Here is a 25,821-nt window from a genome sequence, read left to right as displayed (position 1 = left end):
TCTAAGAATGCTCCTTAACTAACGCGTAGGAATTCCCACCGGAATCCCCGTTCTATATATACACACAATCAGACTGCTGGAATCAAAGGCTGAAGTACTCACAGTACCGGCGATGGAGGTAGAAGAGGCTTGGGTCATTTAGCAATGACTGAGCGGCGAGAGACTGTGAAGCTCCGCTATTTATCTTCCGGACGATCACCTACTTCCGGGTCCTAGTAGCGATCACCTGACTGGTGCGCATGACAGTACCCCCCCCTCCAGGACCCGGCCGGGAGGACAGCCGCTGGCGGAAATCCCGGACCAAGGAAGGATCCAGAATAAACCGAGCCGGAACCCAAGAGCGATCCTCAGGGCCGTAACCCTCCCAATCAACAAGGTATTGAGTCCCGCGACCCCGAGGGCGCGCATCGAGGATCCGGCGCACAGTGTAAGCTGGACCACCAGCAATGATACGGGGCAGAGGGGGGGCGGGGGACGGCGGAACCATGGTAGAAGTAACAAAGGGCTTGAGCTGAGAAACATGGAACACTGGATGAACCCGAAGAGTCCCAGGCAGCAGGAGACGATAGGTGACAGGATTAAGACAGTGGGTGATACGGTACGGCCCGATGAAACGGGAGGTGAGTTTCCGTGAGTCGGTGCGGAGGCGAAGGTTCTGGGTGGAAAGCCAGACCTTGTCACCCACATTGAACAACCGACCCGGGGGGTGCCGACGACGGTGTTGGGCAATGTACTGACGATTAGCCCTCTTGATGGCAAAATGTGCCTGCGTCCAGAGCTTGCGACATCGACAGACCAACCGTTGGGCCGATGGGACATCCACCTCCGGTTCTTGATAGTCGAACATAGGGGGTTGGAAACCGTTGCACACCTCGAACGGACTGAGACCAGTTGCGGCGGAAGTGTGCAGGTTGTGAGACAGTTCAGCCCAAATGAGGTAGCGCGCCCAGGAATGCTGTTTATCCGCAACAAAGCATCTCAGGTAGCGTTCCAGTTGTTGGTTAGTCCGCTCCGTCTGACCGTTGGTTTGAGGGTGGTAACCTGAAGACAGACTGCAAGAGGAGTTGATCATGCGGCAAAAAGCCTTCCAGAACCTGGCGGTGAATTGAGGCCCTCTGTCCGAGACGATGTCCCTGGGGAACCCATGCAAACGGACCACGTGTTCTAAAATCAGTTCAGCGGTAGTTTTACCCGATGGAAGTCCAGCTAGGGCCACCAAGTGCACCGCCTTGGAGAAACGGTCTACGATAGTGAGAATCGTAGTTTTCCCCTCCGACTCCGGCAGGCCAGTGACAAAGTCCAGGCTGATGTGTGACCAGGGCCGAGGAGGAACCGGGAGGGGTTGAAGTCCACCCGGAGACGGTTGATTGTTGGTATTGGCCCTGGCGCACACCGGACAGGCTCGCACGAATTCTCGGACATCCCGATCCATGGCAGGCCACCAGAAAGCGTGCTGGAGGTACTGGAAGGTTCTTTTGGTACCGGGGTGGCCTGCCAGGGCAGAGGAGTGAGCCCAAGAAAGGACTTCCGGCCGGATGGACGTGGGAACATAGAGCCGGCCGGGTGGAGAATCTGCCGGAGCGGGCTCCGTGGTCTGGGCTTGGCGCACTCTAGTCTCCAGATCCCAATGGAGAGGGGCGACGATTCGAGCGGTGGGCACCACCGGTTCCGGATCCATCCGAGGAGCATCGGCCTCGTGTTGGCGGGAGAGAGCGTCAGCCTTGGTGTTCTTGGACCCCGGCCGATATGAAATGTGGAAGTTGAATTGTTCAAAGAACAGGGCCCATCGTGCCTGTCGAGGGTTGAGCTGTTTGACGTGTTGGATGGTGATGAGATTCTGGTGGTCCGTCCAGACCAGGAATGGTTCGCTGCCACCCTGGAGCCAGTGACGCCATTCTTCCAGGGCCCACTTAATGGCCAGCAGTTCATGGTCCCCCACCCCGTAACGCTGCTGAGTGGGGTTGAACTTCCTGGAGAAAAAACTACACGGATGCAGTTTCTGGTCCAGACCCCGCTGAGAGAGGATCGCTCCGACGCCTACGTCTGAGGCGTCCACCTCCACCACGAAGGGTTTGGTGGCATCTGGGTGAAGAAGAATAGGGGCAGTAGTAAAAAAGTGACATAGCTTCTGGAATGCGTTGATGGCATCCGGAGTGAGACTGTAAGGATGCGTGGAAGGACGGGTTAGAGCGGTGAGAGGCGCAGCAACTGTACTGAAGTCCCGGATAAAACGCCGATAGAAATTGGCGAACCCCAGAAAACGCTGCAGCTGCTTAAGCGCCCTGGGTAGGGGCCAATGACGCACAGCTTCCAGCTTCTGGGGATCCATGGCCACGCCCTGGGGTGAAATGACAAAACCCAGGAACGTGGTGGAGCGCTGGTGGAAAGCGCATTTCTCCAACTTACAGTACAGCTGATGATCGAGTAACCGCCTGAGGACCGCCCGAACATGTTGGATGTGCTCTTCTAGGGTATGGGAGTAGATGAGGATGTCGTCGAGGTAGACGAATGCCCAACGATCTAGGATGTCCCGTAACACATCGTTAATAAATTGTTGGAAGGCAGCGGGGGCATTGCACAGACCGAAGGGCATCACTAGACTCTCGTAGTGACCAGTGGGAGTGATAAAAGCCATCTTCCACTCGTCGCCTTCCCTGATGCGCACCAAGTTGTATGCGCTCCGGAGGTCCAACTTGGTGAAGTAGGTAGCACCGGATAGAGCGTCCAGGGTGGTGTTGGTCAGCGGAAGTGGATGACGGTTCTTCACGGTGATGTTGTTGAGCCCCCGATAGTCGACGCAGGGACGGAGACCACCGTCTTTCTTCTTCATGAAGAAGAATCCCGCGGCCGCGGGTGAGGAAGAGGGCCTGATAGTGCCCTGACGGAGAGCGTCAGCAACATATTCCTCCATCGCCTTGGTCTCTATGGGGGAAAGGGAAAAAAGTCTGCCGCGGGGTGGCGTTGCACCTGGTAAGAGGTCTATGGCGAGGTCATAGGGCCGGTGAGGAGGTAATTTAACGGCCCGTTTCTTGCAGAAGACTTCCGCTAGGTCACGGTATGAAGGGGGGATGGCCTCTGGGTCGACATCGGGGACCTCGGACTCCCCGACACACGCCCCCGCTGTCGTCTGTAGACACAGTTCAGAGCAGGTCGACCCCCACTGAAGAATCCGCTGTTGGGTCCAGGTGATGAGGGGGTCGTGCTGAAAGAGCCAAGGGTGCCCTAGGATGATGGGAGGTGAGTGGATGGATGTGACAAGGAACTGGATACGTTCATGGTGTCGACCGATGCTGAGGGAGATAAATTGAGTCTGGTGAGTAATAGGACTGGTGGTCAGAGGTCGACCGTCCACCGCAGTGATCGAAACCGGCTGAGGTAACGCCACCAGCTCCATCCCTAGTTGTTTGACATAGGTTAGATCAATAAAGTTCCCTGCGGCTCCAGAATCAATAAAAGCCGAGGTCTTAACCCGTTTGTGGTCAAACTGGAGGTGTACCGGAACTGTGAGGCGGGAAACCGCCGTAGTAGTGGAGAAAAGATGTAAGGGACCCGGTGAGCTCTTCCCAGGACTCACCGGGTCTGACCATTTCCCGGACGGAGGGGACAGACGGCGCGATGGTGCTTGGGGGAGGCACAGTAGGCACACAGACCTTCCCTATAACGCCTCTCCCACTCCGCTGTGGTCAGAGAGGCACGCCCTAATTGCATGGGTTCTCCAGCTCCCGGGTGGTCCACGGATCGAGGTGGGGTGATAGCCCCTGCAGATGTTGGGAAAGCAGCAGGTGGATAAGGAGACGATGTGGGTGGCAGGTTACGGGGGATTTGCCTCGGACGTGAGCTCATCCGTTGGTCGATCCGGAGGGCCAGTTGAATGAGACCCTCCTAAGTGGCGGGGAGCTCCCTACCGGCAAGCTCATCCCGAATACGGGGAGCCAACCCCTCATAGTAGGCCGTCCGGAGAGCGGAATCACCCCAGGTGGTTTGTACTGCGAGGGTGCGAAAATCCGCTGTATAATGGCTTACGGGCGAGCCCCCCTGCCGCAGATGGTACAATCTTGAATCGGTCTCCACCTCACTATCCGGATGGCAAAACGTAGCACGGAGTTGATAAATGAACTCGGGATAAGAGTGCCCTATGTCGGATCCGGACCGAATAATGGCCGTAGCCCACTCCGCTGCTTGTCCGGTAAGAAGGGAGACGAGAAGTGCAATGCGCTGTCTATCTGTGGAGTATCGGGTAGGTTGGAACTCAAACACTAAATCTAACGCAGTGAGAAATACATCGCACTTCCCGTCTACCCCATTCCATTTCTCAGGCAGTGAAAGATGGGAGTCAACAACAGGGGAAGAAAGACGAGCCGCCGCCCGCGGTGCGTGCCGCTCGCCAGCCAGCTCCCGAACTGCTTCGCGAAGGCTCGCGACCTCCTGCCGCAGCGCCTCCACCTCGCCGCGAGACGCAGCTTGGATTTGAGTGCTTTGGCGTAATTCCGCGACCTCACGCTGGAGCTGATCGAGCAGTACCGACTGGTTTGTGACGGCGTCGCAGATGGCGGCGAACTCCGCTGGGTTAACCGCACCGGGCTCAGTCATTCTGTCAGGAATTCCCGTAGCAAAACACGGCGAAGATCGGAAGACAGCGGATATTAATGTAGCGTGGAAGGTAACCCAGACGCGGAGTGTACACGAAAAGGGTAGGATAACCACGCGATTAATCTAAGAACGCTCCTTAATACCCACCGGAATCCCCGTTCTATATATACACACAATCAGACTGCTGGAATCAAAGGCTGAAGTACTCACAGTACCGGCGATGGAGGTAGAAGAGGCTTGGGTCATTTAGCAATGACTGAGCGGCGAGAGACTGTGAAGCTCCACTATTTATCTTCCGGACGATCACCTACTTCTGGGTCCTAGTGGCAATCACCTGACTGGTGCGCATGACACTCATGAGGGTTTCTCCATACCCTGGTCCTCCCATCTCCATCCATCAGATTTAACTAAGATTCATTTCATGTGGTTGCTCAAGTGTTTGTGGTGTAAGTTATTTTCATATAAATAATTTTTCCTATGAACATGCCTATAAATATTATTAGAAGAAACAGAAATGCATAAAGGGTATTTTAAATAATTATGAAATTTTATTACAAAACATTTACAAATAAATGTTTTTTTACATACAAAATATTTATTTTTATCTTAAAAAAATGTGTAAATTATTCTGGACATAATATGAAAACCTTAATGATTGATGAAATCGATACCTCATTCATGTGCGTGTGCTAGAGTTGGCCGTGTCGACTACGGTAGCGGCTCCCAGTCTGTGGAAAATGTGTGAAAAATTTCCATTCCCCATCCCAGAAAAACGGCTGCAATATAAATTCAGAGACTGAACAGAAGAGGGTGTGAATTGAAGAACAGCAATGATCTAACAGCCTGTGAGCCAGTGGCAGTACATCTCCATCCAAACAGGGTCTCTGCATGGATGAGGAAACTGATCCTCTGCTAATGTTAGTGGATCCCGAGGCTCATAAGTTTACGAATTAATGAGAGATGTTTTCTGGATCCTCTTAAAGTTACAGTGTCTCCTGACATATTGGACATATTAGGTTCTTGCTTTGCTAGTAAGATGCTGTCTAGCTCTTGGTTTTGCACCAATACTGCTTACACTTGTACCTGGGCATCCATTGGAAGTTCAGTCTAACTGCACTTATGCCCAATCAAATCCTTGACAGCTGTTTGTCACAGATGTGCTATTTGTCTCACTGGAACATCGCTTTGGACAAAACTGTCTGCTAAATAAAATAAATGCAAATGTCTGACTAGCATAGTGAACACGGGACATTAATCAGGTAACTAAAACTACTTCTGTTAAGGACTACAGGTATTTAAGGCTTTAAAAATTAGGCAAAAATACACAATGTCTAAACGGTGTAATAATGTTGTAAGTGCTAGAGATAAATATTTATGTGGTTTGTTGCAGGCAGTAACCGTTTGGAAGATATATTTTACAGATGGTCAAAAGTTGTTTTTAATATATACGAGCATATTATTAAATTGCCTTTATCTTAAATAAATATCTTAAGACCTTGAAAATCCATAAAATGGTGAATCACAATGACAATGTGGTAGATGCTGCTGTCATGAAGCTCATTTGAAGAATAACTTCATGAACCTTTGGACAGGAGCTTCCTCAGGCAGGACTGTCAGTCCCTCCTCCCCCACATCATCATAGTCAGTCTGGTCGGGTTCAGGGGGGCCGTCCCCCGGGGGCAGTGTGGTCAAGGCTCTCTCACCTACAGGGACAGAGTAAGGGGCAAAGGGTATTGACAAACTGTAACTGGGTTGTATGTAAAACAAAAATGTTTATTAGTTAGTTGTGGCAGACACACATAAAGTAATTCAAATGTCATTCCATGTCAGTCACACTCAAATGAATATTATAAATAAATTATAAATAAATAAATCAAAAACAATAAAAGATTATAAATATGTAAAGATAAGCATACAGGTGATCAAACCATCTGAGAAAAGGAATATGGTGTGAGAGATACTTTGCTCCATTAGTTGTGTATAAAGAGAAACTGACCTGTTAAAACATGTGGGCTCTGCTCTATACCCTCAACATCATCATAGTCCTCTGGTGCGTCTCCTGTTACCATCAACCCTGAACCTGGGAAAAAGAGAGACCTCAGTACACAGGAGCCAGTTGACTGTTACTGCTTGTCTCATTGCAAACAATTTACTCTGAAAGTCTTTAAAAGTCCACAACATCATAACAATGTTTGTGGTTTTATGCAAGCATTACTTTCCAAATATTACAGTGCAATGTGTTTAAACATTATGGTTGAAAATTAAATATGAAAGATATATAAATAACTGAACATATAAATAACCATGGACCCATACGAGAAACACAGTGAATGTTATAATTTACCAAAGAAATGTCCTGAGTCCTGCCCAACAGTCCCAGCATCATCATAGTCTGCTGGTGTGTCTTTTATCACCAGATCCCCTGTATCAGACACAGAGAAGCTGGTTCTGTGTATCAGACATGCATCACTGTAGACTTTACATAACTCAAATTATTATGCTGGTATAATTAATATTAGCCTTGGAGGACATCAAATATACTTATAAGGATAAAGATATTCAATCTGATACTGAGATAAAATAATGAACTGAGGTAAACCAGGGTAAACACCCACCTGATAGATTATCAGCAATCTTTTCTGTAATGACAGCATCGTCATCACCATCCTTCACTTCTCTCTCTGATTTCTCTGAGGTAAAACATAATCATTAAAGACTAATGATGCCCTTCATAGTGTTAAAAGAGGGTTCCTATTACTAAACGTTAACCGTAACAAATTCACAGACCTCAGCCCCCTACCTGAGAGAGGGTCTCCTTCACTGTCCTCCACATCTTCATACCCAGAGGGCAGCTCCTCAGAGAGGACACTTCCTGTGAAGGAGAGAGACAGTCAGTCCTGTGCTCAGGGAGACTCTGCGTGAAGTTTCCTCTGCTTATGTCTCTCAGACTGAGAAGACAGGATGTGTGGGGTTAGAGTAGCTAATGCTCATGCCCAGGCAAGCTGACTGACACTCATATTGTCCACATCCTCTTTCTCCCTATTGGCTGGTTTCTCTCTCACCCTCAGGGTTTTACAGCAATGCAGCTATGAGGCCCACATGTGGTGTGTGAGGTCTAATCATACAGTTTGAGATGAAAAAATTAGCAGGGAGGAAACAGATACACATATTTTTCTACAGAAATCTAATTTGTATTAAAAATATACCTCTATTGGACATTCATTGTTACCCCATTTTAATATATGTGTGACCATGTGACTGCAAAACTTTATTTTTCTGTTTCTGCGGAGGTCGAGAAGATGAACTCACCCTTGCGAGGGGCTCTGTAGGTCTCCCCCCTGGTCAGATTGTACTCTATCTCCTCATAAATGGCCTCGTGCAGAGGGGTGAGACACTCCTGGTACAGAGCTGTGGAGGTGGACATACAGAGACACAGCTGACAGTCCAGGCTACATTTCTCACTCTAATCAAAAGCCCACATTTCTGTAAATCTGTGTATTATTATGGCTTATTAAATAATCATGGGAACAATAGTGTCCTTTCCTGTTTTATATGAAGTGTCTCTGTATTTGTCAGCAGTTGAGTAGCTCTTTATTTCATTTTCTGTAGTTTTACCTCAATCCCACCCCATCATCAAATAAATCTAAGAGCAAAATATTTCTAAATTAGGCTGTTGCTATTGGCTTATTCCCTGTATAACGTGACCCCTGACCCCCGTCTGTCTACCACTGAAGCAAACAATGGAAAATGTAGGAGATAATACAGACTTAATATGAACCATGCAGATACACCATAATGTGAGTCACCCTACAGCTCTATACTTCTGTACCTCTCTTCAGCACTCTGTTCTGGTACAACTGGACAGCTGTTATCACCAGCAGCAGGAAGAGAAGAGCTCCCAGTACCAGGAAGACCACAAAAGGAATGGAAAGGGGTACAACTGGAGAAGGAACTAACAGAGAGACTTCAGTATAAAATGTGTCTGACAGTGCAGAATGATTGTACTAATTAAACATGCAAACATATATTGTGCTGATTTTAGAAAATAACATGGTATGAAATGAAAAGCCGTGATTGTAATAACTAAAACTTTATTGTTTTTAAAAAATGGGGAACATCCATGTTCTGACCACTAGTGATGGTCAGGGCTGCAGAGGTACAGAAATGCAGAGGCATTTAAATTTCTCCCCCATAAGAACTTATGCTATATAACAGAATATAAAAATGATACCTTTTTTTGTTGTTGTGGATGTTGATGAAAACTCTGAAAGAGTAAATAGATATCGATATATAAACAGAATTAATCCTACATTTGATGATCTCCTCAGCATCATACATTAAATACATCAACTTCACCTGTAGTGGCCTTAAGCAGTGATGAACCTGTGAAATTGAAGCATTGAAGGTTATTGATAAACATTCTGTGAGTTTAAAAATTTTTTTCTAGAGTTTTATTTGTTCTAAAAGCCAAATGGCCATAATGTTGAGGTTACAGTCTGTCTGCAGCCCCAGTCCCACCTGCACAGGTAACACCAGCATCCTCCTTGTGGCTGCAGCTCCTCTGCTCCTGTAGAGAGTGAGGACAGTCCCACAGGTGGAGCTCATCACCCCTGCAGTTCACCTCATTCAGCCAAATGGTGCCATTTCCTCGTCTAAAGGCAGAGTTCCCATGAGCCTCCAGTGCTGTCCCACAGCCCAGCTGTCTGCAGACCACCTGGGCGTCTCTGAGGTCCCAGGAGTCGTCACAGACTGTCCCCCAGGAGTCGTTATACCACAGTTCCACCCCGCCTGAGCACTCGCTACTGCCCCCCCACAGTCTCATGGGGGGGTGGCCTAGGGGGCAAGTAAAGACTGTGATTTATCAGCAATGCAGAAGGCAGAGGACACATGTGAGGATGACAGAGTTCAGTGAAGAGCTGGGACTGATTTCTCACTGATGTTACTGACTGACAAACACGTAACACTGGGCAGGTAATAACTGAACTTACGTGAACATGGTCTGTCCTTGGCAGCAGCAGAACATCCTTTCACAAGGAAAGAATGAAGAAAGAATTAATGAAAAGTTCTTATTGTTATGCAATATTAAGGAAATGAAAAATAAACTATGTGTTAGCATGAAATCATGCAAAATAATAAACCTAAACGCATTGTGGGCCAGTAAAGATACTGAACACAGTAAGTTACCTTCACAGGTGATCTGAGCCACTTCACCTTCATCACATTTATTGTCTCCCCAGTTAGAGGACGGGCACTGCCACAGTGTGGAGTCTTGTGGGCGACATTTCAGGTAATCAAGCCAGTTCAGAGCTCCTTTCAGTCGAGACCATGAGTAAGAAACAGTCCCATTCTTTCCACAGTTGAGGTGCTGACATATCAGACTGGCTGTGTTTGTGTCCATTTGATTGAAGCACACATTTCCCCAGGTGCCATTGTAGAAAACCTCCAACTGCCCAGAGCAGCCATCAGCCAGTCTGATGTCTTTATATTCTAAGAAGAGTTCAAAGGAATAACTTAAAATGATTTATATTCAGAGAGTAACACTGAAATTTTTGAAATGATACATAACTTGCAGACGTGGAATGAAACATTAAATTGCTTGCATAAATGTTGGTCATTATTTAAATGATCAGAAGCCTTAATCTAAAGTAATACAAATAAACTATAAAAGTCAGTACTTCAGTATTTTGTTACTGCTGTCAGTCTTTAGGTTCCATCATTTCAGATTTGTTTCCCTTTATTAAGATGAAGAGCCCTGATGTAAAATATTCACACCTGAACACACAACTCCTACGTCCTCTTTATGGACACAGTCATTCTGTCCCCTCTGTGCTGAAGGACAGTCCCACAGAGACGTCTCATTCCCCTCACAGTCCACCTCATCCAGCCAGATGGATCCAGTTCCTGGTCCAAAGAAGGTGGGCACTGGGGCGCTGAGAGCCGTCCCACACTGGAGCTGTCTGCACACCACCTGAGCATCCTTCAGGTCCCAGGAGTCTCCACACACTGTCCCCCAGGAGCCCTGGTGGAGCACCTCCAGCCTCCCTGCACAGCCCCCAGCATCACCCACCAGCCTGATGGACCTGTGCTCTGGGAGAAGGAGGTACAGAGGGAGGTTAGTTGTTTCTTGTCATTCATGTCATAATTGCACATCCATCCATCCATCCATCCAGCATCAGAGCTGTTAATCTACATGATGTTTTAGACTTTATCCCAAATGTGATTTTCTAAATGTGTTACCATAACTATTCTGTACTCACTGGAACACTCTATGGACACCTGTGGACCAGAGCTGCAGCTCAGTCTCTGTGGATCACTGCAGTTCACCAGGTGAGATTCATTCCCAGAGCACTGATACCCTGTCAGACACACATCACTGTCCCCTGTCCCAGACTGGGAGGAGCTGTACAGCCTCACTGCAGAGCCACAGCCCAGCTGCCTGCAGACCACAGAGGCCTCCCTGAAGCTCCAGGTGTCCATGAGAACTCTGCTCCAGGTCAGCTGGTAGTAAACCTCCACCTGACCCTCACAGCCACTCTCTCCAGCCAGTCTTACTGTCCCATTGAGAGCTGAGAGAGATTTAGATCCTGTGGATACATCAGTCACTGTCAGTGTTTGTCAGATGTGCATGTTAGAAACACAGCTTTGACTCAGCTACTCTGCATTCAATTGATATTATACAAACTGCTGGAGTTTGGTCTGTGGATGTGAATTTTACCTTCTACTGGGTAAATTTAAGTCACCCATTCATGTCAAATGTTGGCATTGAAATATTTACGTAAATTTTTTTTCATCAAGAGCCCCACATTTCTCAGTGGTTTAAGTAACATAGAAGTTTGATGGATTTTTTATGAAACAAGGCTGTCCTGATTTGTATAATCATAATGATTATTGATTCATAATAAAAAAAAACCCAAATTACTAGTCCATTGCTTGAACAAGTGTCAGCTGTAGTACAGTCCTCACCTTCACAGATGAGTCCTGCATCCCGTCCATGAGAGCATGCAGCTCGACTCCATGAGGACACAGCACACTGGGAGAGGTGTGTCTCATTCCCCTGGCACTCAAACACATCAGCCCAGATGCGGCCCCTCCCCTCTCCAAACCAGGCCTGTCCTGGCACTGCCACAGCGCTCCCACACTGCAGCTGCCGACAGAGGACACTGGCTGCTCTCATATCCCAGGATGCATCACACACTGTCCCCCACTCACTGAGGTACTGCAGCTCCACCCTCCCGGAGCAGGAGTCAGGGCCACCCACCAGCCTGGAGTCTGTGTACCCTGCAAACAGCATGGATGTGGAACAACAGAGAAAGAAATAAGCAAATACGGAATATCACCATGTAACAGCATTTATTTATTTCATGTGAGGTGTTTATATTACCTTAGTGAGATTTGAAGAGTATAATTAGCAACATTCAGTAATAATAGCAAATTGTCTAGTATGTATATGTTAGTAAATCACTTTCCAGCACAGTAAATTAACTTACAGAAGCACTTCAGTCCCACGTCAGTGTCATGGTTGCAGTTCTGTTCCTCTGTGGATGATCTCAAACACTGACCAAAATCAGGTTCATCCCTTTTGCAGTTAATCTTCTTTGACCACACCTGCCCACCCCCCTTCCCAAATGCAGCCCCCCTGGGCTCCTCCACAGGGATCCCACAGCCCTGCTGCCGGCACACGACCTTTGCATCCTGCAGGTCAAAATCAGGATCACACACTGTGTACCATGAGTCTCCATGTTGAAATTCTAGTCTCCCAGAGCATGGATGAGGTCCTCTTGTCAGCCGCATTTTAGTCCCTTAATTTAAAAAAGACAAACAGCAAAATTAAACAGATTTATAGACATCCCTGAAGTAAAAACAGCTGCATTCTTTCTTATGATAACCCAGTAGCAATTATAGTCTCTCCTCCATCATAAAACACCCACTGAGTCATTCTAAACTGAAATTCATAGTAACACACAGTGGCTGGTGGTGTGTTTCCCTGAGTGTGGCTTTTGTTACAGCTGGTCCAGCATAAGACTGTGTATAGGAGGGGGTGGTCAGACTAGTAGCCTCACTAAACACCTTTGGTGGTGAAGTTAGGGTCCCATTCTCTGCTGTGGGTCACTGGCTGCACCTTAGCAGTGTCAATAAACAATATCCTAATAATAATAATAAGAGGATAATAATGTATTCACCTACATTTCACAATAGTATAAAACACTATGATTTATCACTGTTTTAAGCACATTGAAAGCTTCCAGCTAAATCAGAACAAAAATAAGAATAGAATCAGGCTTCACAGGCTCTCTGTATTTATGTGTATAAAATACAGCTAAACTTCCTGTAATTTTATTACCTTTTTCTCTGTCAGCATGGATTAAAAAACATGTGACCATGAACTAATGGAAGCCAAAGTGTCAAGGAACAACATGTTTGAATAAATATCTAATGAATTTTAAGAAAGTCAGGTAAGATTTTGTTTACTATTTTGAGTTGCCGACTATATCTATTTGTGGTGTATTTCTCCTTCATGAAAGGAAACCAAAAAGTAAAGCACACAGATTTTACTCAGACAGGCTTGCAGTAATTGATTAATCACAGCATTTATCTATTTGCCTGGCATCCCGCCCTGGGTGTCCCCCTGCCTTGTGCCCTGTGCTGCCTGGGATCGGCTCCAAGCCCCCGCCAGCTTCACCAGCATAAGCAGTTAGCAGACAGAAGATTTAATTTATTTAGTGGGACAAAAATGATGATATATTATTTTCTTAATAAAAGTGTAATAAATGTACACAATAGAATATAAAACTAGCCTGTATGACAAAATAACTTTATTAAGTCTCTAATGGTGATTTCTCCTGTGCACATAATTTTACAGATTAGTGAAGCTATCATTTATGAATGTAAATAAATATAAAACTAAGACCCACTGAGTCATTCTAAACTGACATTCACAGTAACACACAGAGCTGCACTATTAACAGCTTTTCTGATAAACTTTTTCATTTTTGTTTCTTGATTTAAAGTGAGCAAACTGAGTCAACTGACTTTGCGCAGCATGTTTACTGATCAGTACATGTGTCCTACCTGAGCAGACGACTCCAGCGTCCTCATCATGACCACAGCTATATACTCTCTGTCTGGGTCCACAGTCCTTCAGTGTCGACTCTGACTCTCCACAGGCCACATTACTCATCCAGATGGTCCCTGTTCCTGCTCCAAAGTGAGCACAGCAGGGTGCAGCTACAGCATCTCCACAGAACATCTGCCTACACACCACTGCAGCATCCTCTATACCCCAGTCATCATCACACACCGTGCCCCACTCTCCTTGATGAAGAACCTCCACTCTCCCAGCACAGGAATCGCCGCCACCCACCAGCCTGACGTCACTGTCTGGAAGCGCAGGACAGTCACTGTAAGTCACTGCAGTTCAGTGTCACACTCATACAGTATATGACACATGATATAAGCTTCACATTCACAGCTATTTAAAAATAAGGTAACACTTTATAATACTGTTCCGTAGTTAACAGGTAAATATGCAGGAAGTAAGCAGCAACAAAGGAGTAGCGCTTCATTAACACCTAAATTGGTACTTTTAACTACTAAGGAGTTATGCTTAATTACTCAATAGGTAATAGTGAACTGATTATTATAGTAGTTCTCTAGCTATTACTTCATTAGGAACTATTGAGTATTACTGGTCTCTGGGAATTATGTACTAACTATGGATTATTTCTAATAACTGCTAGTTCATTACTCATCAAATGAACAGTGCTTTTTTTTGGACTAACAGGAACTTACAGGCTACTGTTCTGAATGGTTTTTGCCATTTTTTTTTCCTTTTGGAATAACAGGCTTCTTTCTTCCTACTTGTTTGTATGACATACAACTTATTCTACAAAATATTACTGCCTAAAATATGTATACAGTACCTACATTTTAATTATTTACCTCACTTCAGTCCGTGTGCCAGTGTTCTTCAAACTGTGCTTTGAAGTCCAACTGAAGGGATGGTCAAACAGAGACTCGTGTTTTGCCACATGATGTGCTCCACCACATATTGTTGATCTTTTCTAAACATTAAGAAATTAATGTATGCATTTTAAATAAGGAATGAAGTCTTACTAATGACCTAAATAAAACTAATTGTAACTCATTAGTAATGAATGTGGCGTTACTGACTTCTTCCATAGTAGTTACTAAAGAACAAGAACAGTATAAAGTGAAACTAACTCATTAGTAATGAATGTGGTGTTAGAGTAAGCTATTTCTTTCACAAATATTTACTGAGTTCTTTTTAAGCGGTTAATAAGAACAATGAATGTTAACATAGCTTATTTGTTTCACTTAAACATTCATGTAACACTTCATGACATAACAGCATAAGTTCATTTTAAACATTTAATTTGAAGCACGTTATATTAACATCACAACTTAATTTTTTAAATCAAATTACTTTACACTGATTACACATCCATCCCATTAAAACTATTTACACAGGGTATTGCTTTCTGCATGTAACAAACTTCCAAGTGGTCCATCCTTGTGTTTTTGGTCCAGCCAGCAGGTCCACTCAATCGGTCTTTGTCCGCTGACGTCACACTCGCTATAGCCGCAGTGTATTGTGGGTCAAATCGCCATTTTGATTGTATACAACGCAAGAGCGAGCATTTGCGTCCGGTATTATCTTTGGTAAGATGGGGTACTCGTGCAGTGTGAAAGGCTGTCATATTAAATCACATGGTAGAAATAGCAGAAAGGTGGACCAGAACATTAGATTTTTTTTCGGTTTCCCACTTGGAAAGGAGGATAGGGACAGCAGATAATGGAGGTAACAAAGAGGCGTCGCGTGGCCTGGGTTGCAGCGGTAAGACGGAAGATCACTTTCAACACGATATCTCCCTTCATGCGTGTTTGCTCTCGGCATTTTTATAAAGGCAACTAAGATGTTTTTTGTTTAAGTAATATTACTGAATATGCATGTCTTCTAAAGTTGATATTCGCAGCCTTTCACACTGCACGAGTGTCCCATCTTACCAAAGATAATATGTGACGTCAGCGGACAAAGACCGATTGAGTGGACCTGCTGGCTGGACCAAAAACACAAGGATGGACCACTTGGAAGTTTGTTACATGCAGAAAGCAATACCCTGTGTAAATAGTTTTAATGGGATGGATGTGTAATCAGTGTAAAGTAATTTGATTTAAAAAATTAAGTTGTGATGTTAATATAACGTGCTTCAAATTAAATGTTTAAAATGAACTTATGCTGTTATGTCATGAAGTGTTACATGAATGTTTAAGTGAAACAAATAAGCTATGTTAACATTCATTGTTCTTATTAACCGCTTAAAAAGAACTCAGTAAATATTTGTGAAAGAAATAGCTTACTCTAACACCACATTCATTACTAATGAGTTACAATTAGTTTTATTTAGGTCATTAGTAAGACTTCATTCCTTATTTAAAATGCATACATTAATTTCTTAATGTTTAGAAAAGATCAACAATATGTGGTGGAGCACATCATGTGGCAAAACACGAGTCTCTGTTTGACCATTCCTTCAGTTGGACTTCAAAGCACAGTTTGAAGAACACTGGCACACGGACTGAAGTGAGGTAAATAATTAAAATGTAGGTACTGTATACATATTTTAGGCAGTAATATTTTGTAGAATAAGTTGTATGTCATACAAACAAGTAGGAAGAAAGAAGCCTGTTATTCCAAAAGGAAAAAAAATGGCAAAAACCATTCAGAACAGTAGCCTGTAAGTTCCTGTTAGTCCAAAAAAAAGCACTGTTCATTTGATGAGTAATGAACTAGTAGTTATTAGAAATAATCCAGTTAGTACATAATTCCCAATGAGACCAGCAATACTCAATAGTTCCTAATGAAGTAATAGAGAACTACTATAATAATCAGTTCACTATTACCTATTGAGTAATTAAGCATAACTCCTTAGTAGTTAATAGTACCAATTTAGGTGTTAATGAAGCGCTACTCCTTTGTTGCTGCTTACTTCCTGCATATTTACCTGTTAACTACGGAACTATTATAAAGTGTTACCAAAAATAAATCAAATTAAAACAGTCAAACTGGGTGCCTGGTTAGTGAATATGTGATGGAATATCTGGCGGTTAAACGCTCTGAAAATGATTTATGTCTAATAACCAGGCGCGTTTATAAAACAGATGTTTCATCTCCTGCCCCCCTTTTGCCCAAAATATTGAAAAGTGTTTCCTTGTAAAGGCACTGTGGACTTTTTGTTCTATTAACCCAGTAACCCCCACCCCCCCACTTTTCCCGCCAAGCAACCAGGCGCGTGCACAGAGGGGTCCTGCCCCCCTTTGTCCGAAATATTAAGTGCCTCACTTCATCCCATTTTATGTTTTTTGACCCCCCCCCCCCCCAAAAAAAAAAAAGTCTCTGCTTGGCTCGATAATAACCGACGGGGATCCCAGCCGCGGACCGGATCACGTTGTGCCAAAATACCACGTAAATCTCGGCGAGAAATATTTAATAACTTTACGTTCCCATTTTTTTCCAGATGCGATCAGATCGCTGGCTGGTCTGGGGTCGTTAAAAAGACGCGGCCTTTAAGTTTAATTTATATTTTACGTTTGTAAATGAACCAGCGTCCAGCTTTCCGCGGACCGGAGCCTTCCGACGCCTTGTAATAATCTGTTAGAAGGACGGAGAAGCTTTATGACAAAGAAATGATTGCTCGATACGAATAAAAAGTATTTTTATTTTTAATCACAATTATGAATTATGACAATTTAAATGATAAAAATATTGCTATGACTAATTTGGTATAATTAATGTAAATTTCCGGACATATAAGTAGCAAACAAATTCTTCATATTTTATTTATAGTCATATTTCATTATAGGCCAATTCCGTAAATTTCATTAATAAATCATTGATCAAAAATTATTCTGTAATTCATTATAATTTTTATGAATAATGAAGTTTTGATATGCTGTAGCTCTAATGTTCTATCCTTTTTACTTATAGGCGTATTGAACTTCATAAATTGTAAATCTGTCCTTAGTCTCAGTTTAGAAAAACCAGCAATATAGTATTACACACTGATTATGAGTTAATTGTATGAAATATACAATTAATCAGATCAAGTCAAAGCATTAACATATTACACTTACATTTAAACTGAAATTTTCCTTGGTGAATCTTTAATGCCGATTCTGATAGGCCTACAGGGGTAATAGTTCTGTAGAGGCCGTAACAGATATATGTAAAATATGTGCTTATGAACCCATAATGGTTTTTAAGAATACTGAGTGTCATGTTACTGTGTAAAATCGGATTATAAATGTTTAATTTCAGCATTATTAAGAAATGTAGTCTGTTACCACAGTAGCAAAAATCCAAAGTGGAATACGCAGCTGTGATAAAAAAATAAAAATAAAATTCAAAGCAATTAGTGTTTTTGGTAATTTTTTAAAAAGGATATAGCTTATATTTTAAATGAGCAATTTATTCCTGAATATAGTCCAGACACTTAAATTATTTCAAAATCTGACAGTGATTATTAGTACCATTATTAGTAAATGTTACATATAGTCAGAGTCAGAGTACTGGGTACCTTTCAGCACACAGACCCTGCCATGCAATAAACCACAAATATTTCAGACCCAATTAATAACCCCTGACCTCTGCTGGCTGAGAGTGGACCACAGGAGCAGAGGAAGATCATGGTACTTACTGGCTGTGGTGAGCAGAAGCAGGCATGAGAGAGGGAGGATGAACAGGCAGATCTCCATCTTCATCAGGACAAACCAGCTCTCCCCAGAGCTGAGACTCCAACCTTCACCTCTGAGCTCTCAGTGAGGGTCTTTATACCATCCTGCCCCTCAGAGTGAACACGCCCCCACCCACCAATCACACTCAGTGCTGCCTTATCAGAGGAACTACAGGAAAACATCAAACAGGCCCAGTGACAAATCAGAGGGCTCTAAGCTCATTTTCTCCAAATATACACACACAGTAGTGGTGATGTGAGTCGGGACTCCTCCTCTCAGCAGTAAACCTGCCCAGATGATGAAATAATGTATAATCAGCAGGAAAGCAACAGGGTTTACTAGGAACCAATAATATAAAAATTAATACTTGGTCCATATATTTATAAATGTCACCATATTTTGGACAGACTGCTACTTCCTTTGTCAGAGTGAGCCAGGATATTTTTCCTGTGAGCAGAGGGCACATTTTTTTTTGTTGCTGTAATTGCTTAGTGCTGTACTGCGCTTTGTGAACTCTTGTCTATGAAAGACGCTTTACAAATAAATTTTACTTGCTAACAATTTACAGAGAGCAGTAAATTAACATATGGAATTAAACCTACACATACATACTAACTTAACTGGATCTTACACCCTTACCCATCACATTTCATAGTATAGAAAATGATGTTCAGAGGTAAGATGCTTATTTTACTGACACATTTCTGAATAATGGCAGATATTTACATACTTAAAAATTGAATTTACCCACAAGTGTAGTTACAAGTCAAGTGGCTCACTAGGCACTGCTCCAGTGTCACACTCTCAGGATTGGAGGTCCAAACAAGCCCCCCCAATTTATGTGTGTGGAGTTTGCATGTCCTCACTGTGTCCACGTCTCCAGTTTTCTTCCTCGGTCCAAAAACATGCAGTTAGCTTAACTGGTGACACTAAGCTGCCCATAGTGTGTGTCTGTGTGCCCTGTGACTGACTGGCATCCTGCCCAGGGTGTCCCCTGCCTCATGCTTCCAGAGTGGGTCCCAGAGTCACTACAGCCCTGTACTGGATAATGGTTATGGAAGACTGATGGACAGACATATTGAACTTTGGGTTCCGGGTCCTAGAGTTCCCACCTGATATCCAAAATATTCAGGTAAATTGGCTGTGAGGTTTCATTAGTGTGTGAGTGAGTGAATGTGTGTACATCTGAGTGCCTGGAGTCTGGTCCATGCTGTACCTCCCTCTCTTACACATTCTTTCAGGGATAAAATATTAATCAGTTAATAATTACTATAGATTGATAGACTGAACTCTTTCTCTTGGTCAGTGTTGCTGGAATTTTAGGTATGCTTGTACTCAGACTCAAAGTATTTGAAACCAATGTATGTTTATTTCATTTCTCATGAATAACAATACAAAGATATGGTATTTAATAAAGGATAATGTCCATTTTAAAAAGAGAAACAGATGAATTTACAGAAACTGAATTATTGATGGGGTTTATATAAAATATGAAGCCAATGTGGCCCTTTTATGTGAACCTTTGGACAGGAGCTTCCTCAGGCAGGACTGTCAGTCCCTCCTCCCCCACATCATCATAGTCAGTCTGGTCAGGTTCAGGGGGGCCGTCCCCAGGGGGCAGTGTGGTCAAGGCTCTCTCACCTACAGGGACAGAGGAGGGGACACAGGTTAGTGAGACTGAATATAAATGAGAGTCACTATATTTATGAGTAAATAATGTTTATTAGGGAAGTGATTTGCGTATAGAGCATGATCTGTAACTGATGTCTTTGATTGAGAAATAGCACATAAAAATAAAAGGAACTTATATAACCATCTGAGAGGAACACTGTGGTGTGACAGGCTGTGATTCACTGCATTACTTCTGTGTAAAGAGAAACTGACCCTATATAACATGTGGACCCTGCTCTATACCATCTACATCATCATAGTCCTCTGCTGTGTCTCCTGTCACCATCAACATGAAACAGTAAAGAAGGTTTTTACTGTAATTTTAGTATATTAACCTGATGTCAAATTAATGTTATAATTTAATAAACAAACTGCCTGAGTTCTGCCCAAAAGTAACTCCATCATCCCCTGTGGATCTTTTCTCACAAGCTTCCTTGTCACAGTATGAAAAACCAGCCATATTCCAATAAATCATGCAGTACAGGATCAGGGCAAGACTGGAGCCTATCACAGGTGGTGTAGGGCACATGGCAGAGGAACAGCCAGAACAGGGTACCATTCCATCACAGGACACACTAACAACAAGACATTATGGGCAATTTAGAGACAACGGTTTGCCTGAGTGCATGATATTGGACTGCAGGAGGAAACCAGAGTGTCCAGAACAGACTGCTGTAGCTGCAGCAAGAGCATCGAAACTTAGATCTAGGGCAGGATTTACCCCCCCTACACTGGAGGTGGGAGGTGACAGTGCTACACATGCAGCTACAACTGAACTGTTTATTTAATGTGTCTGCATGACATTGTAATAAGCATGTAATAAGAGGTCAAAAGATATACTGAGTAGTAACAAAGCACTGGGATAAACCAGACTAAAATACACAGATCCACATAATAGACCATCAGAAATCTTCTCCACAAAGACAGAATCACTGTACTGCTCTATCATCTCCTCTCCTTCTGGTTCCCCTGAGGTAAACTGTGATCCTAACAGACCTACAAAATCCTTCAACATTAAAGACATTTTTCTATAAAACCATACATTCCATCATAATGTTAGCTAATCCATTTCTTATAACAAACAAATACATAAAAATCCAGCAATTTTAAAAGTAACGTTCACTAGTTTTGTATCAATGAAGAATAGATTATGTGCTTCTTCCAGAATCCCACTGTAAGCACTGCCCTAAACCCCACATCCACAGACCTCAGCCCCCTACCTGAGATAGGGTCTCCTTCACTGTCCTCCACATCTTCATACCCAGAGGGCAGCTCCTCAGAGAGGACACGTCCTGTGAAGCAGAAAGTCCATCCTGTGCTCAGGGAGACGCTGCATGAAGTTTCCTCTGCTGATGCCTCTCAGACTGAGAAGAGACAGGATGTGTGGGGTTAGAGCAGCTAATGCTCACGCCCACACAAGCTAACTGACAGTCTTACCAGCAACATCCTCTTCCTCCTTATTGGCTGGTTTCTCTCTCTCCCTGAGGACTTTACAGCTATGCAGCAATGAGGCCCCCATGTGGTGTCTGAGCTCAATCACATGGTTAGATAAAAATAAATGTAGTTATATATACAGATAAAAAAGCTGCTAGATAGACTTTTATCTGCAGTGACATCATAAAGTCAGATCAGAAATATGCAATATTAGAAACGCTGATTGGCATCCTGTCCAAGGTGTTCCTCTGCCTTTTCTCCTGTGCTGCCTGAGAAAGGTTCCAGGTTCGCTGTCAGATTAGTGGTATGGAAGATGGGTGGATGGATGAGCACAGGGGTCTCAGGACACTGATGGAGTTTGTTGTTCCATTCTTCCAAGACTGAAACAGGAAGTAGTTTGTGTGTCAGGTGTGCTGATGTTTAGAGGGTCTGCTGCTGCTGTCCTGGTGCCTCTGTGGCTGTAAACACAGAGCAGACAGCAGTGTGAGCCCTGAGTAAATAATGAGAGCTGTCCTTCAGCACCATCCTCACCAGCTCCAGTCAATGGGGGAACTGAGCTGTGTGCTTATTACAGTACATTTACATATATAAATACTGAACATACAACTGTGTCTGTTTCTGTACCTACTTCCAGTATCATTCAGGTTAAAAGCACAATAACATTAATCATGACCAAACACAGAACAGAATAGTGATACTTCATTAGTCCCTGTGGGGAAATTCTCTTTTTGCCTACCCCACCTTGTGCTCTGTGAGACACACAGACAGCAGTGTTTCTGAGTTTCATGAGACATACAAGCAACCTCATCCCTGAAAACAAGCCCAATATAAGCCCACTGTGCAAAGTTAGATGGAGAAATCAATTCCAAATTAGCCCAGTATACACAAGTGCTCCTTGTAAATATAACATGCATACAACAGTAACTGAAATACTGGTGGCATTGTTCTAAAATGTTAATTTATCATTTTCTTTTGTCAGTAAAACAGTAAATAACTCCTTATCGGTTGCCCTAAACTAAATATGGTCCTTTGTACTTTTGCACAGATTATTGGATTGCATAAGAACTCTTAATAACCGCTTTAACCACTCATTCAATACGAAATGTAAATGTAAAGTGAATTATGTAAATTCTTAAATTCACTGAGCTAGCCAAAATGACTGAAACTAACCAGCAAGGAAATTAGTGAATCAGAAAAAGAATGGTGATACAGTAACTCACAACAACCTGAAAAGCACATTCTGGACACTGTTTTGGATTTCTCATGGGACCGCCCTCCGCTCACAGAATAAATAACCTTGCTTTTAGACAAATAAAATACAGTCAGATTACCATATACCGCGATATAATATATGGACATTATTACGGTGTTATGCCCTGCGTGATGGATCCTCCCGTTTACCCCGCTTAGTGACTTGCCTGCACCTTTTCTGTGCCCTTTAAATTCCTGCTTCCCCTCACACTGAGTGCAAAGCACTGCTTCCATTCATGGTGCCTACTGAGTGTTTCTCTCCAGTCTCTTGTCTCCCCAGCTCCCTGTTTACCTTCCTCCTTTGCCCCCACTGCCCTGGTACTTACCGTGCGTTTCTCTCCCATCCCTCCTGCCTGTTTAGGGTTGATCTTCTAGGCTTTCGATCTCTTTGGATCCATGACCCCCTACTCCGAGACCTGCCTGCTGATTTCACTTTGATTACCTGATCTCTCTAACAAAACCCTATTAATTCAACCTCTGGCTCTCCGAGTCTCTGTCCCTTCCAAGCATGACAGACAGTATGCAAAATTAAAAAAGATTAACTTTATTGATCCCAGTGGGAAAATTACTACCCCAGCATAGTTACACATACCGTAAACCAAAGACAGCATTGGATGGCATGATGTCATTTAAGTTTTAAGTTATTTTATGCATGTAAGCCTGTGTCAGCTGTCCAGTGTCAATCCTTTGGGCAATGATGGGCTGGGCCTCTATTACAATTGTCATTAATATTTGACTTTTTCAGATCATTAATTTATTATAAGAATTCAGATTAGATTACAAAGCCTTAAAACGACAACCTCAAAATAAGAACAGTCCCAAAAAATCACAACCCCCAATTCAATGGAATTATAAGCAACTTCAATAAATAAATAATTAAACAGACAAACAAATAAATAAAGTCCAAAGTCACTTACAATAAGCAGTTTGGCCTCACTGACAGACAGGTGAGTAGGGCTGTCGTGATCACCTGTTATGGTGGGGAATGACAATCCACACAGCGGCTCTCAGACAAACAAAGTTTTATTACACACAGCAGAACACAAAGGGAGAACCAGAAAAATAAGGGGAACACGGGGTGTCAGAAACGAATTCAGAGTGTAATTTATTCTGCCAACTGTATAGATCCCATGCTTAAAACAATGTCTGGGCTTTTTTCCTGTTTCCAAATATAGCTATTCACTATAGACATTCTCTTTATTCCGAACACAAGTCTCAAAATAAAGACAAAAATCAATGTATACCTGTATCTGTTGCATGGGTTAAATAAAGCAGCAATGACATAAAAGCGATTCACTCAACTATGATTCCATACGTCCACTATGACAAATTTTTGTCCGTTTATGACACTGCTCTCAAAACACAAGCTGAAGGGTTTTTTCTGTTAATCTAAATGTAAAACCTATTTCACTCGTAGGTAAGTGTTTTCTGAACTTGTAGCCCATTGACACTAAACAGCTACCGTAGATATTGGTGTCACAGGCACAATATTGAAAGTTGAATGCGTTGAGCACATCTGTTTTGAAAATTGCAAATACAATACTTAAAAATTAAATTGGCTTAATTTTTTGTCGATGCTTTTGTGTCGTCTTTTTGTTTTTGCATTTTCTTAATTATTTTGCATTGTGTTAATGATGACATGCTCTGGGCCTTCAGGGCCACCATAGTTCTCTGGGTTGTCTGGTTTCCCCCCACAGTCCAAAAACATGCTGAGGCTAATTGGAGTTTCCAAATTGCCCATCGGTGTGAGTGTCCCCTGTGGGTTGGTGCTCCATCCTGGGTTGTTCTCTGCCTTGCACCTGTAGTTTCTGGGATAGGCTCTGGACCCCCCATGACCCAGAATAGGACAAGCAGTTTCAGAAAATGAATGGATGGATGGATAATAATAAAAATAATAATAATTGATACTTTATTGATCCCCTTGGGGAAATTGTTTTTGGGTATGTTTACTGTCACACCGGGTAGATAAGGGAGACACGGATCCAGAAGTACGGGGAAACAGAGCTTTAATCAGGCAAACAAGTCCAGAGAGACGGCGAGCGGAAATCGTGGTTGTAAAACAGGAGCAGGGGTCGAAAGCCGGGGAGTCAGTCCAACAGGCACACACAGGACTGGGGAACAGGCGGGCTGGACAACAGGGGAAGCCGGGCTCAGCAGGACAGGCGGATCAAGGATGGGAGCTGGACTGAGGAGGTAAGGATTGTACAACAGGCAGACAGGCAAGGGCCGGGATTAAAGGGAGACAGAGGACAGACTAACGCTCAGTAAGGCTGTACATAGCGCAATACTTCGCGGTTTGTTTGTGTGAGGTACTCTCCTTATATTGAGGAGGTAATCAGTCCCTGATGCCCCGCACCTGTCTGATCCGCCCCTGTGGGCGTGACAGACGTGGGCGTGACATTTACATTTATGAGCAACTTCCAGGACCAGTGAGGGGTCCTAGAACACTCATATGGAAAAAGCAATAATATACCTAATAATAGCCTAACAATAAAGCTTATTTATATTGCACTAAAATTGGGGTAAATGAAGTAATCAGCAAAAAAATGATGATAATATCACATATTGCACTGTTGAGTCACCCTAAGTCACTGCAGGGGAAATATGTTCACTGCCTCAGCCCTACAGGTGAGAGAAAGCTTGGGGGTCACTGAAGAAATTGCACTCAAACGTGTTCTGTCATTGCTATGATTTTTAGCCCATTTGAAGTACTTGTCGGTTTTGTCGGTTTTCTGTCCTCACGCACTTTCTACAACATGACAACATGCACACTTAACATGTATTTCTCCAAAATGCACTATTAGACCGGGTGAGATGGACAGGGGTGGTCAGTGTGTCACACCTCAAATGGGTAGGGGACCACAGGGCACAAGCTAACGAGGGGTTAAATGTAACACTGACCTTTTACATAGTATGACTGGGTAAAGCAGGACATGCTACTGGTCAATTTACCAGTAGATGGTCTCCTGCAAATTTTCAGAGAATTTGGATGTGTTTTCGTGGAGATGTACAGCAAAGACTATATTCACTGCATGAAAGTAAATTTCTTTATCAATTATTTTTCGATTACTGAGCTGTGTGTGAGTCACTGAATCCAGTCTTGTATGACCTTAACTGTCTTAT

The 25,821-nt window shown here is 43.5% G+C and overlaps 2 protein-coding genes and 1 long non-coding RNA gene across 3 annotated transcripts in view; all 3 read right to left on the bottom strand.

Moving 5' to 3' along the window:
- LOC140588298 (antigen WC1.1-like) overlaps positions 1 to 11,202 on the bottom strand; it is a 90,122-nt gene extending 78,920 nt beyond the window's left edge. The window contains exons 1-12 of the mRNA XM_072710256.1: positions 10,848 to 11,202; positions 10,363 to 10,677; positions 9,775 to 10,077; positions 9,579 to 9,614; positions 9,109 to 9,423; positions 8,947 to 8,973; positions 8,822 to 8,854; positions 8,420 to 8,542; positions 7,900 to 7,998; positions 7,396 to 7,462; positions 7,206 to 7,285; positions 6,935 to 7,012 (exon numbers count right to left, since the gene is read on the bottom strand). Of these exons, the coding sequence (XP_072566357.1) occupies positions 6,935 to 7,012; positions 7,206 to 7,285; positions 7,396 to 7,462; positions 7,900 to 7,998; positions 8,420 to 8,542; positions 8,822 to 8,854; positions 8,947 to 8,973; positions 9,109 to 9,423; positions 9,579 to 9,614; positions 9,775 to 10,077; positions 10,363 to 10,677; positions 10,848 to 11,067 (1,696 nt within the window). The 5' untranslated portion in view covers positions 11,068 to 11,202. The remainder of the gene's footprint in view (positions 1 to 6,934; positions 7,013 to 7,205; positions 7,286 to 7,395; positions 7,463 to 7,899; positions 7,999 to 8,419; positions 8,543 to 8,821; positions 8,855 to 8,946; positions 8,974 to 9,108; positions 9,424 to 9,578; positions 9,615 to 9,774; positions 10,078 to 10,362; positions 10,678 to 10,847) is intronic.
- Positions 11,203 to 11,398: 196 nt separating this feature from the next.
- On the bottom strand, positions 11,399 to 12,824 carry LOC140577650 (scavenger receptor cysteine-rich type 1 protein M130-like). The gene is made up of 2 exons (XM_072710352.1): positions 12,078 to 12,824; positions 11,399 to 11,868 (listed from the first exon to the last, which is right to left on the bottom strand). Exons 1-2 carry the CDS (start codon positions 12,379 to 12,381, stop codon positions 11,399 to 11,401), a joined length of 774 nt encoding a protein of 257 aa, XP_072566453.1. The 5' UTR covers positions 12,382 to 12,824.
- A 6,867-nt stretch (positions 12,825 to 19,691) lies between these two features.
- LOC140588303 (uncharacterized) lies at positions 19,692 to 20,353 on the bottom strand. The gene is made up of 2 exons (XR_011989663.1): positions 20,227 to 20,353; positions 19,692 to 19,983 (listed from the first exon to the last, which is right to left on the bottom strand). It is a non-coding gene; the product is annotated as an uncharacterized lncRNA (long non-coding RNA).
- Between the last annotated feature and the right edge of the window lie 5,468 nt (positions 20,354 to 25,821).

The sequence above is a fragment of the Paramormyrops kingsleyae genome, chromosome 3, assembly GCF_048594095.1.
Source record: "Paramormyrops kingsleyae isolate MSU_618 chromosome 3, PKINGS_0.4, whole genome shotgun sequence".
NCBI classification, from domain to species: Eukaryota; Metazoa; Chordata; class Actinopteri; order Osteoglossiformes; family Mormyridae; genus Paramormyrops; species Paramormyrops kingsleyae.
The sequence above is the reverse complement of the archived record's forward strand: the minus strand, read 5'-3'. Positions and strand labels throughout refer to the sequence as shown.

Excerpts from the sequence above, each read along its gene's own strand:
- LOC140577650 (XM_072710352.1), bottom strand. The coding sequence starts at position 12,381 with ATGCGGCTGACAAGAGGACCTCATCCATGCTCTGGGAGACTAGAATTT. Across the intron at positions 11,869-12,077 it reads CGTGGGACTGAAGTGCTTCT|GGTACACAGACTCCAGGCTG; the intron begins GTAAGTTAATTT and ends TGCTGTTTGCAG.